At 44.8% G+C, this 15,796-nt stretch overlaps 6 protein-coding genes across 7 annotated transcripts; 4 read left to right on the top strand and 2 right to left on the bottom strand.

Annotated features, from left to right (window-relative positions):
* Positions 1 to 365: 365 nt before the first annotated feature.
* Positions 366 to 5,068, top strand: LOC108162177 (structural maintenance of chromosomes protein 4). Its single transcript, XM_017296770.2, has 5 exons — positions 366 to 1,582; positions 1,651 to 2,275; positions 2,363 to 2,679; positions 2,743 to 4,426; positions 4,490 to 5,068. The coding sequence occupies exons 1-5, from the start codon at positions 462 to 464 to the stop codon at positions 4,973 to 4,975; spliced, it is 4,233 nt and encodes a 1,410-aa protein (XP_017152259.1). The 5' UTR covers positions 366 to 461; the 3' UTR covers positions 4,976 to 5,068.
* LOC108162182 (cytosolic Fe-S cluster assembly factor NUBP1 homolog) lies at positions 4,984 to 6,063 on the bottom strand. The gene has a single exon (XM_017296773.2). It carries the CDS (start codon positions 5,974 to 5,976, stop codon positions 5,041 to 5,043), a length of 936 nt encoding a protein of 311 aa, XP_017152262.1. The 5' UTR covers positions 5,977 to 6,063; the 3' UTR covers positions 4,984 to 5,040.
* A 269-nt stretch (positions 6,064 to 6,332) lies between these two features.
* On the top strand, positions 6,333 to 7,258 carry LOC108164050 (probable proteasome subunit beta type-2). The gene is made up of 3 exons (XM_017299627.2): positions 6,333 to 6,516; positions 6,584 to 6,809; positions 6,873 to 7,258. The coding sequence occupies exons 1-3, from the start codon at positions 6,426 to 6,428 to the stop codon at positions 7,174 to 7,176; spliced, it is 621 nt and encodes a 206-aa protein (XP_017155116.1). The 5' UTR covers positions 6,333 to 6,425; the 3' UTR covers positions 7,177 to 7,258.
* A 1,065-nt stretch (positions 7,259 to 8,323) lies between these two features.
* On the top strand, positions 8,324 to 8,878 carry LOC108164029 (COX assembly mitochondrial protein homolog). Its single transcript, XM_017299604.1, has 2 exons — positions 8,324 to 8,434; positions 8,492 to 8,878. Exons 1-2 carry the CDS (start codon positions 8,386 to 8,388, stop codon positions 8,794 to 8,796), a joined length of 354 nt encoding a protein of 117 aa, XP_017155093.1. The 5' UTR covers positions 8,324 to 8,385; the 3' UTR covers positions 8,797 to 8,878.
* Positions 8,809 to 9,726, bottom strand: LOC108164028 (tRNA-splicing endonuclease subunit Sen2). Its single transcript, XM_017299603.2, has 2 exons — positions 9,147 to 9,726; positions 8,809 to 9,091 (listed from the first exon to the last, which is right to left on the bottom strand). Exons 1-2 carry the CDS (start codon positions 9,583 to 9,585, stop codon positions 8,820 to 8,822), a joined length of 711 nt encoding a protein of 236 aa, XP_017155092.1. The 5' UTR covers positions 9,586 to 9,726; the 3' UTR covers positions 8,809 to 8,819.
* Positions 9,727 to 10,144: 418 nt separating this feature from the next.
* On the top strand, positions 10,145 to 15,116 carry LOC108163299 (V-type proton ATPase subunit H). 2 transcript variants are annotated; one of them, XM_017298509.2, is made up of 7 exons: positions 10,145 to 10,342; positions 10,473 to 10,951; positions 11,989 to 12,231; positions 13,344 to 13,478; positions 13,543 to 14,105; positions 14,166 to 14,279; positions 14,426 to 15,116. In XM_017298509.2, exons 1-7 carry the CDS (start codon positions 10,306 to 10,308, stop codon positions 14,502 to 14,504), a joined length of 1,650 nt encoding a protein of 549 aa, XP_017153998.1. In that variant the 5' UTR covers positions 10,145 to 10,305; the 3' UTR covers positions 14,505 to 15,116. The 2 variants fall into 2 exon arrangements, with proteins under 2 accessions (XP_017153998.1, XP_017153999.1); XM_017298510.2 differs by lacking the exon at positions 11,989 to 12,231 and having other exon boundaries at positions 10,147 to 10,342.
* The last annotated feature ends 680 nt before the right edge of the window (positions 15,117 to 15,796 follow it).

Raw genomic sequence — 15,796 nt, 5'->3', positions numbered from 1 at the left:
ATATTTGGGCATTTCTCTTTGTAGAGGGTATCGGAGAGCGTCTTAGAGAAAGCTCTTTGTTGTTGTCGCTTTATTTTTCTCTCTCTCTCTTCGCTACAGTACTTGTTCCTCACTTTTGGTACATCAAAAAAATTGAGAAAATATTCTTAAAATATACATTTACAAAATTTCATTGTATTGCAAAATGTAATTCATCTGAACATATAAGGACATATCTTATTTGTTTTGGTTTACAAAATGACGCGATTGATTTTTAAATTTGAATTTGAATTATCTATTTAAAAATAACGTCTCATTCTAGTACTGCCAACTCGCTTCGATTTTACGGATAAGTCCAGCGATAAGTATAGGAGCGCTGTTGCCTAGGCAGCCCTGCGATAGCGTCCTAATTCCATTGGCGCCTGTTTGGCAAAGCATTATTTGTGTGTTTCCTTAAAATATAAGCCTATGAGGTCTACAGAATGAGTCCCAGCACCGTCACACTGAAAGGTGGGGGTGGACGCAAGAGTGGGCCGAATCGGCTGGCCCAGATGACAGGACAGCAGCAATTGCGGGCCCAAAAAGAAGCCGAGAACGCCGCTGCAATGGACGCGCTGGATGATGCCATGGTATTTGACGATGAGGAAGGCGGGACACGCATTGGGGATATATACATACCGCCGCCGGTGCCGGCCCACTGTTCGATGGAGAGCACCGGACCGCGGCTGATCATCAAACAGATTGTGAACCACAACTTTAAGAGCTACGCTGGAGAGGTGATACTGGGACCCTTCCATCATAGCTTTACCGCCATTATAGGACCCAATGGCAGCGGTAAGAGTAACGTGATCGATTCCATGATGTTCGTCTTCGGCTGTCGGGCCAATCGCATTCGCTGCAAGCGTGTCTCCACCCTCATTCATAAATCCTCGAGGTATCCCAATCTTCGTAGCTGCGCGGTGGCCGTACACTTCGAGCAGATTTTGGACAAGGGCAATGGCACTTGCGTGACGGTGCCCGACTCTCACATTGTCATCGAACGAACGGCCATGTCGGATAATTCCTCATATTATCAAATCAACGGACGTCGCGCTCAGGTCAAGGATGTGGTCAAGCTACTGAAGACCCATCATGTGGACCTGGAGCACAATCGTTTCCTGATTCTCCAGGGCGAGGTCGAATCGATAGCCATGATGAAGCCGAAGGGTCTGAATGAGAACGAGACCGGAATGCTGGAGTACCTGGAGGACATTGTGGGCACCCAACGCTATATTCGACCACTCCATCAGATCAACCAGCGTGTGGATCAGCTCACCGACGATCGCACAGAGAAGCACAATCGCTGCAAATTGGCCGAGCGTGACATGAAGGACCTGGAGCAGCCATTCAATGAGGCCGTCGAGTACCTGAAGAAGGAGAACGAATGGGTGCGAACAAAATCTTGGGTGTACCAAAAATACATCAGTTTGAAGAAGATCTCTTTGGAGGAATACACTAAAGAGTACGAAAGCTGTGCGGAGAATTTAAAAACGCATGACGAGGCCACCAATGTGCTCAAAAAAGAACGCGCCGAAAAGGAGGAGATCATAAGAAAGGAAATAGAGTAAGAAAAACATGTGCATATGCAGTTGTTACAGCAAAATATATTGTTTTACGTCAACCATCTTTCAGGGCTTTTGAATCCCTGGTTAAGCAGAGAGATCAAGTCAAGGATAAGCTTGTGAGTGCAGAGCGCGCCTGCACGGAGGTCCAAATCGCAATGGAGAACACCAACAAGCAGCGCAAAAAGGACAAGGCCCAGATTGAAAAGAACGAAACGGAGTTGGAGGACTTGCGTACGCTGCCAGAAAGAAATCAGCGTGAAATTGAGGATTGCAAAAAGAAAATGGAACGTCTGGAGAAGGAAAAAGTCACACTAAATGAAGAGCTAGAGAAACAAATTAACGAACTGAAAAAGCAGACCGAGCCCCTCACCGAGAAGCGCCTCAAGCTGACCGACGAGCTGGTGGGGCTCAAGGAGAAGGTCAACTCCGCCAATGCTGCACTGCAGCTCCACGAATCCGAGCTGAAGATCCTCAAGCAAGTGGAGACAACTGAAACCAGAAAATACGAGTCTCTGATGAGCTCCTATCAACAGTCACAGCAGAGTCTCGAGGAGAAGACGAACAAAATGGTTGAGATAAAGCAAAGTATTCCCGAAATGAAAACAGAGATCGCCACCAAGTCAGCGGAGGTAGAAAAGCTGAACAAAGAGGAGCGCAATCTGTCCGTACAATGTACAAAACTTAAGGTTGAGGTAGGCATTCAGTCAAGCTGTTTAATTGATGATCTTTACAAATCCTTTCTGCGCTTTCTTGACTTAACTTCACACCTATTCTCTTAGATTAACGAGCGATCGAGAAACATGCAGTCCCAGCGTTCCAATGACAAAGTTCTGGACTTCCTTATGCGCCAGAAAATGGAGGGCAAGATCCCAGGCATTCTGGGACGTCTGGGTAACTTGGGTGGCATTGATGCAAAGTATGATGTGGCCATTTCCACAGCGGCTGCCAGTCGCTTGGATAACATTGTGACGGATAACTACGACACAGCCGCGGAAGCCATTGCACTCCTGAAAAAGTACAATGTGGGCAGGGCCACCTTCATTACCCTAGAAAAGATCGAGCATCTTCGACGTGAGGCCTGCTCCACGATTGACACGTATGTTCTGGACAATAATCCAATCAATAAGCAGATAACATAACTGTCTAAATGCAATTGCAGGCCAGAGAACGTGCCCCGTCTGTACGATCTCGTGAAGGTCGAAGATGATCGCGTGAGGACCGCCTTCTACTTTGCCCTGAGAAACACACTTGTGGGCACGGACCTGGAACAGGGCACACGCATTGCCTATGGAAGGCAGCGCTACCGAGTGGTCACGCTGGGTGGCGAGCTGATTGAGTTGACGGGCACAATGTCTGGCGGTGGAAGGACTGCCCTTCGTGGTAAAATGGGCACCCAAGTGCGGACCAAGACTGCCGAAAGCGCCGACACCTCGTCATCATCACAGAGTGCCTTGGAGGACATGCAGATCAGGGCAGAAGAACTGCAAACGAGAATCAACTATTGCCAAGAGCAGCAAGGTCGCCTGGAGCGTGAGGTGCAAACACTCCAGATAACGTTGCAGCGAAACGAGGCGAAGTACAAGCATCTGGATGTCAGCATCAAATCGCTAGAGCAGCAGATGGCCAGTAATCTGAAGCAGTGCGATATCCAGCGTGAAAAGATGCTGAAAAAGACCACAGACGAGGGAGCCGTCAAGTCACGGGAGGCTCAGATAGAAACGTCTAAGGAGGAATTGGAGGAGGCGCTTTCGGCTGAGCAGGTAATGAGCAGCCAACTCGAAGAGATTCAAGTCCAATACAATGACCTGCGAAATGAGAATGTGAAGCCTGTCGAGGCAAAGATAAAAAAAACTACCACTCAAATCGAGAAACTATCTGCTAATATTCGCTCTATGAATGTGGCTCTGAGCAGCGTGGAGAGGAACATTGAAAAGATCACCAAAAGCAACAATAATCTGACGGAGAACATGAAGACCGCCGAGGAAAAGTTGCGCACCCTAAATGAGCAGCGACAAAGGTTCCAGGAGCATAAGGAAGATCTGGAAAAGGCAGAGGAAGAGGCGGCCGAAGCCATAGAGAATGCCAAGAGCCAATCATCAGATCTGAAGAAGCAAATCGATGAGATCACCAAGCAGGAAAATCAACGTAATATTGACCGAATCGAAATGGACACAAAAGTGCAGAACGTAAAAGCCATAGTTGACCGCCTTGTCACGGTGGAAATACCGGCCCATCAGGCTAAACTGAAGCCTCTCAAACTCAACGATATCCCAGGGCAAACGGAGCCGCTGATCCCTCTTAAGGAACTAACTGAAGAAGAACTTAATGCAGAGCCGATAGCCGATATGCTGTACAAGGCAACTGTGCTCGAGGAGGAGCTGAGTAAGAAACCGAACCTGAACTGCATCAAGGAGTTCAATGAGAAGCGAAACGTTTATCTGGATCGCGTGCGCGTACTCGAAGACATCACCTCCAAGCGTAACGAGATGCGCGACAAGTACGAAGAGGTACGCAAGCGTCGCTACAAGGAGTTTATGGAAGGCTTTGCCATCATAACACATAAGCTCAAGGAAATGTACCAAATGATCACGCAGGGCGGCGATGCCGAACTGGAGCTGGTCGACTCAATGGATCCATTCACCGAGGGTGTTAACTTCACCGTCCGGCCGCCCAAGAAAAGCTGGAAGTATATCTCGAATCTCTCTGGCGGTGAGAAGACACTGTCCTCTCTAGCCCTGGTCTTTGCCTTGCATTATTACAAGCCTTCGCCGCTGTACTTTATGGATGAAATCGATGCGGCACTGGATTTCAAGAATGTCTCCATTGTGGCGCACTACATAAAGGTGGGTTACGACAAAGATGGATAACCCTTTGATTATATTCATTTGTAATTCTTTACATTGCAGGAGCGTACCAAAAATGCGCAGTTTATTATCGTCTCACTGCGCGTGAACATGTTTGAGCTGGCCAACCATCTGGTGGGCATCTATAAGGTGAATGACTGTACGGATACCATCACAATTCTGAATGTGCCGCCACAGCTGCCCGAACAGCCGCCTCGCATGACCTGCACAATGGGTGGTTCTATTGCCAGCACCATGCTTCCAGACGCGATAGCAAACATCATGCTTCCAGACACCATTGCAGAAAACACATTGGCACATCAGGATAATACCATTGACACCATGGCTCCAGAGAACGATGAGAAGCGATCACCAGAAACGAGGCCACAGCAGCAGCATCTGGAGGTGGCGACCGTGGGATCGGGAAGAGATACAACATTCGCACCACCCATGGAGAGTACGGCCATCCCGCAGGCCATACAAGTAGCGAATACCACCACAGAAATGTCGCTACAGAGCCCTCCCAGCTCGCCAAAAATGAATGATTAGATTAGGAATAATGTTTACGCAATTTTCGACCTCCGATCAGAGATATTCATTTAAATACATTAAATCTAATTAAAGCTACTCATAATCTTGGAACAAATACCCTCGAGAGCCTCGGTGGTGGGATTCTTAACAGAAGTGATGTCCTCACCGGCATCGCACGCCTTGGCAATGGCCGGATCAAGGGGCAGAGAGCCCAACAGGGGCACCTCCATTTCCGCGCACATGACTGCAGCGCCTCCGGTTTTGGCTGGAAAAATTTCGGAGCTGTGGCCGCAGTGACCACACCGGAAACCGCTCATGTTTTCGATCACACCCACAATGGGTATCTGTTGCTTCTTGCAGAAGTTGATTTCCTTGCGCACGTCCAGCAGAGCAACCTCTTGGGGTGTGGTCACTATTATGGCATGCACTGAATCGGGTGCGTTGTCATCTTTCAGATAGGAAACCACAGACAGGTGCTCATCCGAGGTGCCGGGCGGCGTGTCCAGTAGCAGTAGATCCAGGTTTCCCCAGTCCACTTCGCTTAGGAATTGACGAATCATTCCATTCTTTTTGGGACCACGCCAAATAATGGCATCATCCACTGAGCCCAGCAGAAACCCAATCGACATCAGGCACACATTGTCGTCTATGCCCACTGGCGACCAACCCGATCCAGATTGATGAACGTTCTCTCCGAGGGCGCCCATTAGACGCGGCTGCGATGGCCCGCAAATGTCAATGTCCAACACACCGAAATTGCTGTCTGGATAACTCCTGGCCAGGTACCGCGTCAACAAAGTGGTGACTGTGCTCTTGCCCACGCCCCCTTTGCCGGAGAGGATCAGCAGCTTGTGTTTGACATCCTTCAGAGCCGCGGCTACCAGAGCCTTGCCCGGATCCTCGCGTTTCTTGTTCGGATCGCTGCATATGCTCTGATTGGGACAGCCGGCACAGGCACTCACCTGTCCAGCCTGCTCACTCTCAACGCCAGGACAGTGTTCGGGAGGAGGAGCTTGCATCGCCAGTTAGAATATCAAAAACGAGAAATATCTTCAAAACGGCCGTCCACGGGAAAATCTCCACAAATAAAAATTGAGATGGCAGTGCTTCGATAAGTCGCGACAGCTGATCGCTGGTGGTGGCAGTTTCTCAATATCGATTGTGTTATTTATTAAAAAATTAATACCGATGGTTTTATATCGATGATTATAAAATTATCGATATTTGAGTATTGTTATTGATTATTTTGTAATTTTTAAAATCCCAAAAATACCGAAAATGCCGTCAGTATATTCACGGTATATTTTGTTAAATGAGACCGTATATTTCGGTATATTTCTGAGCGTATATTTCTTTGGTATATTTCCGCTATCGATAAACTCCAATGGAACAAATGCTTGTCATTGCATTTCGGCACAACAACTTGGAAACTTTTTAGAAACCTGTAAAGTATATCAATAAGTGCAAGATGGAAACGCTGTTGGGTATCAAGGGTCCCGATTTTGTTATGCTAGCGGCAGACACAACTCATGCTCGTTCCATTATCGTGATGAAAGAAGGTGAGCTAGAGTACTAAATTTGTCGGCGGCCTGTGCCTCATTCGCTGGCGACATTTTACCTTTGCAGATCAGAACAAAATTCACAAGGCGTCGGACAATTTGCTCATTTCAACGACTGGCGAGTCGGGCGACACTGAGCAGTTTACCGAGTTTATCTCTAAGAATATTGCCCTGTATAAAATGCGCAATGGCTACGACCTGAGTCCTCGTGCGGCAGCGCATTTTACGCGCAAAAATCTGGCTGATTATCTTCGCAGCCGCACTCCCTACCAGGTCTTCATGTTTGTCGCTGGGTATGCTTCCGCATTCATCAAAGATTAAGCTTATTTTATAAATCCAATCTGATCTTCGCATAGCTATGATGAAACTGACGGTGCCGAGCTGGCTTTCATTGATTATCTGGCCAATGCAAAGTCTCTGAACCACGCCGGCCATGGTTACGGTGCCATGTTCTGCTCCAGCATTTACGATCGCTACTGGCACCCCAATATTACCCAGGACGAAGCATACGATATCTTCAAGAAGTGCATTGTGGAGATCCAAAAGCGTCTGGTCGTCAATCTGAAGAACTTCAATGTCTCTGTGGTGGACAAGAATGGTGTTCGCAACCTGGAGCCAATCAGTGCACAGAGCCTGACCGATTATAATGCATCTAGTTAGGTTTACAGCATTTAAAATGCAACTTTTAAAATAAAATTGCGCCTGGGTTACTGGCTTCTTTGGTACGAATACATAAAAAGAATCTGTTGGTATTTATTATACCCGATACTCGATTTGTGGTGAAAGTGGATGTGTGTAACGTCCAGAAGGAATCGTTTCCGACCCCATAAAGTATATATATTCTTGATCAGCATCAATAGCCGAGTCGATTGAGCCCTGTCTGCCTGTCCGTCTGTCCGTCCCTATCAGCGCCTAGTGCTCAAAGACTATAAGAGCTAGAGCAACGACGTTTTATATCCGGACTTCTGTGATATGTCACTGCTACAAGTATATTTCAAAACTTTGCCCCGCCCACTTCCGCCCCCACAAAGGGCGAAAATCTGTGGCATCCACAAAATCGTAGAGGATGACTATATCTTCTAGAGTGCAAAATCTGAACCAGATCGTATAATTATTATAGCCAGAATCAAGAAAACAATTTCATTCTTTCTCGCTCTGTCTCTCTCTAACACACAGGTTTCATGGTCGGTTTTGCCAATTGCAAAATATGAGTCCAAGGATCTCAGAACCTATAAAAGCCAGAGCAACCAAATTTGGTATCCACACTCCTGTGATATCGGACCTTGACCGTTTTGTGTCAAAATTTCGCCACACCCCCTACCGCCCGCGTAAAGGACGAAAATCTGGGGCATCCACAAATCTCAGAAACTATTAAGGCTAGAGTAACCAAATTTGGTATCCACACTGCTGTTAGATCTCACTATAAAACGTATATCTCAAAATTTCGCCCAACCCCCTTCCGCCACCACAAAAGACGAAAATTTTGTTTGCATCCGCAATATTGCAGATTCGAGAAAACTAAAAACGCAGAATCATAGAGAATGACCATATATATCCAGTTGCGGAATCTGGATCAGATCGGATAATTTGTATAGCCAAAAGCAACAAATCAACTTGCAGTGGCTACGCAGCGCCCGACGACACGCTCAGACTGATTTTCTGTCTCTCTCGCACGCACTCTTTGTCGTGTCGCTTAATATTAGCGGCGTCTGCCGGAGGAGAGCCATACTGACTAAGTATCGGGTATAAATGTAGAGTTGCGGTGTCCGCAGCAACTCACAACGTTCCCCCTCGTTTTTCAAGATTTTATGATTTTCATACGGTCACACTAGAGCTGGCACAAATATATATTTATTTTATATAAACAATATGAGCTACCTGGAACAACCGGTTGATCCACGCAATCCTCACGGACTTGGTAAGCTCTGGCTACTTATTGTCTGTGGAGTCCATTAACCAGGAACTCTACCATTAGGCGACCCGAATGACACAAAATTGCGCAAGGTGGAGGTCGAGGTGCTGATACCCAAGATTATGCGCGACCGGGCAAAGGCTGAGCTCTGCACCAAGGAAGTCGCAGACTTTGAGGCGTGCTGCAAGACCAGCAGCATCTTCATGGTGGCGACATGTCGCAAGGAGAACTCTGCACTAAGGGACTGTCTGACGCTTTGGTATCAGAACGAGGCCTTCAAGGAGGAGTGCAGGAAAATCTATTTGCAGGAGCGGTCAGACTATCGCAGCACTGGCATACCCAAAAAGCACCGCGTGGAGAAAATATAGTCCTTACATAAGTAGTTTGGTTGTTATTGTTTACTTTGCACGAAAGATGAATAATTGAAGCGACGTACAATTGTTTCCGTGACTGATATTTCTTTGAGCGCTTCGGGTGTGGCTATATCGGAGGAATCTTCCTTGGGTTGACTGACTGTCAGCAGGAGTACATCCTTGTCGGACGTTTCCGCCACTCGTTGGACTCCTTTGAGGTTCTTTGGCTGGTAGTAATCCAGATCAGAGTGAGTCTGTACAATGACCAAGAAGCTGGCATGGAAATTCCGCGGACTTTGCTTGTAGATAACTACAGGACGGCATATCTTTAGAATAAAACGTACATTGGCTTCCCAATAACTTACGAAAGTCTCCGCCAAATTTGATTCCACTCTTGATCACCCAATTTTTGGATTTCAAATACAAATAGCATGCCAAATTCTCAACAAATCTATCGTTTAGATCCTGCGCAACTTTCAGGAATCCTTCCCAGTCCACACTTGTGCCCGACAGGTTCTTTATGTCGAGTACTTTCAAGTAGTAGGCCAGAAAACAAGACTCTTCCAGTCCAAGAAGTAGCGTTTCATCTTCATCACCCGATGCCGGTCCACCTCGAGATTTGCTGCCTTTTCCATAGCAGCCATTGTCATGGAGCGACTGTGACTGGGTAGAGTCTGATATCTCCACAGAGAGCCCTGTAAGGACGCCGTGATAGCGCTCGCCCTGCTCACAAATGGGAAACGGCGTTGCATTGGAATTTCTAAAATTGCAACGCTTTTTTTTGCATTGAAATGTGAACTGCATAGTTGAATAGGTATGCGAGGTAATAACACATCTATATGTTCTAATGTTCTATATAGCTAGTAATATTCGACGGAAGAAAGAATAACCAGGAATTAGTCGTAATAACCGGTTCACAACAATGAGTCCCATTCCATGCACACATACCCTGGGGGAAATGGATGTTATAGAATTGAGAAAATGTTTGTCATCCCAGGCTCCGTAGGTATCAGGATTGAGATAAATATATACAAGATACTAATAATGTACTTGAATATGTCTAAAACATATCAATTTGAGCAAAGGTCTTTATAAATTACGTTTCATCTTCATATAAAGTTAACGAAATAGGGTATACAAAGGCCTATACAAGCATCATGTCTTCAAATACCAGCAACATTGGGACTGTTTTTTTGATTGGAATTGTTTGTTTAAACCTTTTTTTAGCCAAAATAAAATAAAATGTAAAATAAAACATGAATTCGTCAGTATATTTCCGGTATATTTTTAAAATAAGACGGTGTATTTTGGTATATTTCTGAGGGCCAGACGGTATATTTGGACGATAAGTCCGCGGTCACACTGGGCCAGTCACAAGACCAAAGTCAGCTGAATTTTCTGTTCGTAGTAGTGTGAAAATCACTTGGTAACTTAATAAATTTTCATAAATTCTGTGCTCGAATTCGTGTGCCAGAGCGACACCCCATTTTGCGAAGGATCCATCTGTTTAGACAAGCCAGCACAATGACTACAGCTTTGTATTTGCCCGAGGAAAACATCGGTAAGTTTTCCCGAACCGTCCTCTGCGAAAAATCGAATCTGTAGTGTGTGTGTGAGGGTGGGCTTTGGGCTGGCCAGAGCAGCACCCTCACCTCGCCCCTAATTGTGAGGTTTTCATTTGACTTTTCCAGACATGATTGCTGCCACCTCGGTGCTACAGCAACAAGCAGCCGACATTCGCACCAAGACCATCAACTGGGCCTCTTATATGCAGTCGCAGATGATCAGCGAGGAGGATTACCGTGCCATTAGCGCACTTGATAAATCACGCGCCGCCTTTCTGGCCCAAAACTCTAGTCAGGTGGTCAAGACTCTGCTGAATCTAGTCTCGCATCTGTCCAAGGACTCCACCATCCAGTATATACTCGTATTGCTGGACGATCTGCTGCAAGAGGATCGCTCACGTGTCGATCTCTTTCACGACACGGCTGGCAAGCTGAAGCAGTGCATCTGGGGTCCCTTCCTGAACCTACTGAATCGTCAGGATGGCTTCATCGTCAACATGGCGTCCCGGATTCTGGCCAAGTTCGCCTGCTGGGGTCATGAGACCATGCCCAAGTCTGACCTGAACTTCTACTTGCAGTTCCTTAAGGACCAACTGGCCAGCAATGTGAGTACCATTCCATCTGTGATTAGCGTTGCCCAGTGCATGTTTAGGCTGGGAGAGATGCGCAGTGCATGTGTGGAGGCTATTCAAGATTTTGTAAATGCTGCACTGGTGGTAAACCCTACTCAAAGAAGAGTTATTTTTTGAACATTCAAGGATTTAACCCAGCCTTTTTTTTAAACAAATCAGAGCAAAATTGGTTTTTTATATCTGTAAATCGATCGAACCTATCCTATGACATAATATAGCATGGCTGATTTTACGAATACCTGACTCCAGTTGAAAACAGACTAACGACTCATCAATGCACTTGTTGTCAATACTTGAACCACTAAAAACCCGTCTTAAATTGATATCCTAACTCTGTTTAATTCGAATTTATATGTTTTTGTGCATGCTTTGGCAATTTTGCTTGCTTAAACTAAATTAAGACCAAACCAAGCCAAAAATGAACCCAACAATACTCTACGATACACTCGTAAGAGAAAACTCTGCAAAGAAGCAGTCGCCGTTGTCATTCAGAGACACCACCCACACAATCACATCCATCGTCAAACCACAACACACCACCCGTGAGAACTCTACAAATGAGCCATCTCTGCAACTTTAACAGCTCGTTTTTGAATATTGAACAACATTAAGCTCTCTTCTCATCAGCACACTGAATTTTGTCATAAAACCACATTCGATTCGTGTATACCATATACTGAAATTGTCTGATACTTCATCTTGATCATTCCATTCCGTGCTGCCGTTCCCGTTTCGTGAGTCACGTGTCACCACCACAGCGCCAAAGCACCAAAGCACCACAGAAGGTCGATCATTTTGTTAATTATTTTGTTGTCTTGTCCATCTATTTACTATTTGTTCTGCTGCACTCTTGAACTTCTCTGAACCAATGTATTTTAATTTATATGCAATTTACCATCTACAATATCGATTAAACTCTCGATATGTCGACGTCCATCGTCTCTCTGTGGATGATCTGATCTGATCTGGTCCCCCCCACCAATATATGCCCCCTACTGCCCCCGACCCAGAGCACATCCTATCTGCAAGAGATGGCTCAACTGGCCAAGCGGACCCAGACCATACTCGTGCACACCCACGGACTCCATGGCAATAGCAAAGACCATGGCCATGGCCACCAGTACAGTCCCAGTCTGGCGCAGCTCCAGCATCAGCATGAGCAAGAGCTGGTCGTCTCTGCCAACGAGAGCTATCGGCAGGTGCCCAACAGCAGCGAGCAGGCGCATCAGCAGGAAAGCAAATGTGCTATACCGGTATTCCAAATCACAGAAAGAAAAAAAAAACAATGCAAATAATTGCGACCATCAGAAAACCAAACATTTATTTACACACCCACAAACACTGATAAATAATCGCACACAAACACACACAGGAGAGCAGAGGCGCTGAATGAATTTCGATAAGAATAACGGTCGGTAGCTGTCGGTAGACATTGACAATTTGAAGGCAGACAAAAGCTTAGAAACTTGAAAAATATAACAATGGTTAACATTGGTAAAGAATAGAAATATCAACAAATGGAATTTCAACATTTATAACACTTGTTGAAATTAAATTTGATTATGATTTCTTGCCGAATTATTTATTTTTTTACCCGTTTACCAAACTAGGAATCTTTCTTACAAAATTAAGACGGTATGTTTTCCTTTATTTATCTAAATGAGCATCCCAATCAGTAAAGAAATTACAATCCTCCCTACGAAGTCAACTTAAAATATATCTTCTTAAGATGTTATTTCAAACTTTTTCAACCAAATTAACATCCAAGTGTCTGTCTGTCCGTCCAAAACATATACGGTTAATGAACTATGAGGATTATGTACGATAATACCCGCCGACTGCATTCCGTTTTGTGCGTTTGTGTGGCGATTATTCGAGTCGTAACTGTTTACTAACCAAACTAATAACGCGTGAGGAGCAAGCAGGAGAAGGCGCATCCGTATGTCACGCCAAGGAAGCAGTGTTGTCAAGCAGTGTATAAAATCATTAAAAGGTGGTGCAACGGTAAACCCAAAACTGGTGCTGGTGAAAAAATACACTAAAATAAGCCCCAAAATACCCCATTCAACAATTCAAACAAAAGAACAAAAGAAAGAAAAAAAAAAATCAAACGGTGTAAGGAACAAAAATCTATACAATTCTCTGTGTCGTCACCCTCGACCCCCACTCTCTCTGTGTTATTCTCAGATTATCTTATTGTGCGTAGCTTGTAGTAATTCGTTGTTGTTGTAGCTAGTAGTGAAACATGTGTAGATTTCAGCTGATATCGAGTATCGTCATAACTAACACCGCTAACGATCATACCAGCATCGTAGAGTTCACCCAAAGTCACAACTAATCGTTCCGTCATTTCGTGATCCCCCAGAACAACGAGTACATTCAGTCGGTGGCCCGTTGCCTCCAGATGATGCTGCGCGTCGATGAGTACCGTTTCGCGTTTGTGGGTGTTGATGGTATCAGCACTCTGATCCGCATTCTGTCGACTCGCGTCAACTTTCAGGTGAGTTTGAAATTGAAATGTGTAAATTGTTTGTACCAATTTAAATTCGATTTCTTATTCATAGGTGCAATACCAGCTGATCTTCTGCCTGTGGGTGCTGACCTTCAACCCCCTGCTGGCCGCCAAGATGAACAAGTTCAGCGTGATCCCCATACTGGCCGATATACTGAGCGATTGTGCCAAGGAGAAGGTCACGCGCATTATCCTCGCCGTCTTCCGCAATCTGATCGAGAAGCCCGAGGACTCATCGGTGGCCAAGGACCATTGCATTGCCATGGTCCAGTGCAAGGTGCTGAAGCAGCTGTCCATACTGGAACAGCGTCGCTTTGACGATGAGGACATCACCGCCGATGTGGAGTATCTGAGCGAGAAGCTGCAGAACTCGGTCCAGGATCTGAGCTCCTTCGATGAGTATGCCACTGAGGTGCGCAGCGGCCGCCTGGAATGGTCGCCGGTCCACAAGTCGGCTAAGTTCTGGCGCGAGAATGCCCAACGCCTCAACGAAAAGAACTACGAACTGTTGCGCATTCTGGTACATTTGCTAGAGACCTCCAAGGATGCCATCATTCTATCCGTTGCCTGCTTCGATATTGGAGAGTATGTGCGTCACTATCCCCGCGGCAAACAGTAAGCTCAAAATACATTCTCTATTTGTGCTCTCATCTTAATCGGATCTCTCGTTTCCAGTGTCCTGGAGCAATTGGGCGGCAAACAGATTGTGATGCAGCATCTGGGCCATGAGGATCCCAATGTGCGGTACGAGGCCCTGCTGGCCGTCCAGAAGCTGATGGTACACAACTGGTACGTACGATTGCTGGACTCGCCAACTCTCATTCCTGCCCATATATCCATCTCTAGGTGTTGTGATATAATACCCCAAAATTCATATCCATCTCAAGATCCATTCAAAATTCAATGTATTCAATGCTTCTCTCTATATTTATCAGGGAATACCTCGGAAAGCAGTTGGAGAAGGAAAACGAGAACCAGAAACAAGGTGCTGCCGTCATTACTGGCAAGGCCTAAGACCCCCAATCCAACATCCATGCACAAATACACTACAAAAAATCTACCTACATATTTTTTAGCCAGGCCGCCAGCCAGCAAAACTTAACCAACAATAAGAGCTGTGGAGGGGCATCGCATCTTCCACTTCTCCTCTCTCCACATTTTACATGATGTTTGTTCGTGCTAAATTTAAGCGCATGTTTGTTCCCTGTTTAAACTAAGTTCTTGTTAGTCCATCCCCTGCCCAAGGCCAGCCCCATAGAACGCGTATTGAGAGAACAATTTGATTTTTTGTTGGCATTCCAAAAAGACAATTCAAATAGTGGCAAAGAAAATACAGATGCATACGAGTATATCCCCTACGACAGCCCCATTTGATTGTTTACATATTTTGTTGTTATTATTATTATTTGTGTTCTTACTTTTTATGTGTGCGCCGCTGTACAGAGTTTTTTTGTCTAAACCAGATGATTATGCACTTCTATTGTATTATAATCGCCTCAGCGCACCCACAAAACAAAACAAAACAAAACAAAAACTAAAGAAATCGAAAATATATTGTAAAAGGAACCTATCAAGTATTTCTTTCATTTTAAATTAAAATAAATAAGCGAAAATGGAAATGTTAAATGCATTAACCAATTGTTATTAAAGTGTATGAAACACATTTTTGCGAGTGTAAAACAAAAAATATACATAAACTAGCGAAATATATTGAAAATCTAAATTTTATTGTTCTACAATAAGTGGGATATTCGGTAATCATAAATAAAAGAAGAGTATTCCATTCTGAAATAGTATGTATGATATGAGCTAATCTTTAAGAGAGGATTTCAGTTTGTATACCAATTTTTGTGCTCTCTTTTGTTATCTACTTCATAGAATCGTGATTCAATGTGTGTTTTGGTTTCTCTTTGAGAGGTGGTTCCATAGTTCAATATCAGGTGTTATATAAGGCACGAGATATTAGAACTAAGTGCCTTACGGGCCTCTATTTATTGTTTGGTAGCAGTTACTACTATCATAGGTCTTTAGCACGTGATATGGGAGGGGTTTCTCTTTATTAATTAAGCTTGAATAAAACGTTATCAGAGAAATATTTCTTGCACAAATTCTCTTTCTTGAATTTTGAACCCTATTTGTATGATTAGCTTTTCGGAATTGCTCGGTTGAATAAAACCCTATCAGAGAAATATTGATTTATAATCTACAAGTTTTGACTATGGAAGCTTTGAATTGGCATTTTTAAGTGCAAATTCTATCAGGCTAGTTTTTGTTTGCAATCTAAAATTTCTCTTTATCGTTTAAGA

This window comes from Drosophila miranda, chromosome 4, assembly GCF_003369915.1.
Source record: "Drosophila miranda strain MSH22 chromosome 4, D.miranda_PacBio2.1, whole genome shotgun sequence".
NCBI lineage: Eukaryota > Metazoa > Arthropoda > Insecta > Diptera > Drosophilidae > Drosophila > Drosophila miranda.
This window is presented reverse-complemented; position numbering and strand designations above follow the sequence as displayed.

Bases quoted from the DNA above. Each gene is read 5' to 3' on its own strand.
- LOC108164028 (XM_017299603.2), bottom strand. From the start codon at position 9,585: ATGCAGTTCACATTTCAATGCAAAAAAAAGCGTTGCAATTTTAGAAAT. The intron at 9,092-9,146 runs GTAAGTTATTGG...GCCGTCCTGTAG, and splicing joins CAAATTTGGCGGAGACTTTC to TTATCTACAAGCAAAGTCCG.
- LOC108163299 (XM_017298509.2), top strand. From the start codon at position 10,306: ATGACTACAGCTTTGTATTTGCCCGAGGAAAACATCG. The intron at 10,952-11,988 runs GTGAGTACCATT...CCCCCGACCCAG, and splicing joins AGGACCAACTGGCCAGCAAT to AGCACATCCTATCTGCAAGA. The intron at 13,479-13,542 runs GTGAGTTTGAAA...TCTTATTCATAG, and splicing joins CGACTCGCGTCAACTTTCAG to GTGCAATACCAGCTGATCTT.
- LOC108162182 (XM_017296773.2), bottom strand. From the start codon at position 5,976: ATGCAAGCTCCTCCTCCCGAACACTGTCCTGGCGTTGAGAGTGAGCAG.
- LOC108162177 (XM_017296770.2), top strand. From the start codon at position 462: ATGAGTCCCAGCACCGTCACACTGAAAGGTGGGGGTGGACGCAAGAGT. The intron at 2,276-2,362 runs GTAGGCATTCAG...CTATTCTCTTAG, and splicing joins GTACAAAACTTAAGGTTGAG to ATTAACGAGCGATCGAGAAA. The intron at 2,680-2,742 runs GTATGTTCTGGA...ATGCAATTGCAG, and splicing joins GCCTGCTCCACGATTGACAC to GCCAGAGAACGTGCCCCGTC.
- LOC108164050 (XM_017299627.2), top strand. From the start codon at position 6,426: ATGGAAACGCTGTTGGGTATCAAGGGTCCCGATTTTGTTATGCTAGCG. The intron at 6,517-6,583 runs GTGAGCTAGAGT...TTACCTTTGCAG, and splicing joins CATTATCGTGATGAAAGAAG to ATCAGAACAAAATTCACAAG. The intron at 6,810-6,872 runs GTATGCTTCCGC...ATCTTCGCATAG, and splicing joins GTCTTCATGTTTGTCGCTGG to CTATGATGAAACTGACGGTG.
- LOC108164029 (XM_017299604.1), top strand. From the start codon at position 8,386: ATGAGCTACCTGGAACAACCGGTTGATCCACGCAATCCTCACGGACTT. The intron at 8,435-8,491 runs GTAAGCTCTGGC...CTCTACCATTAG, and splicing joins ACGCAATCCTCACGGACTTG to GCGACCCGAATGACACAAAA.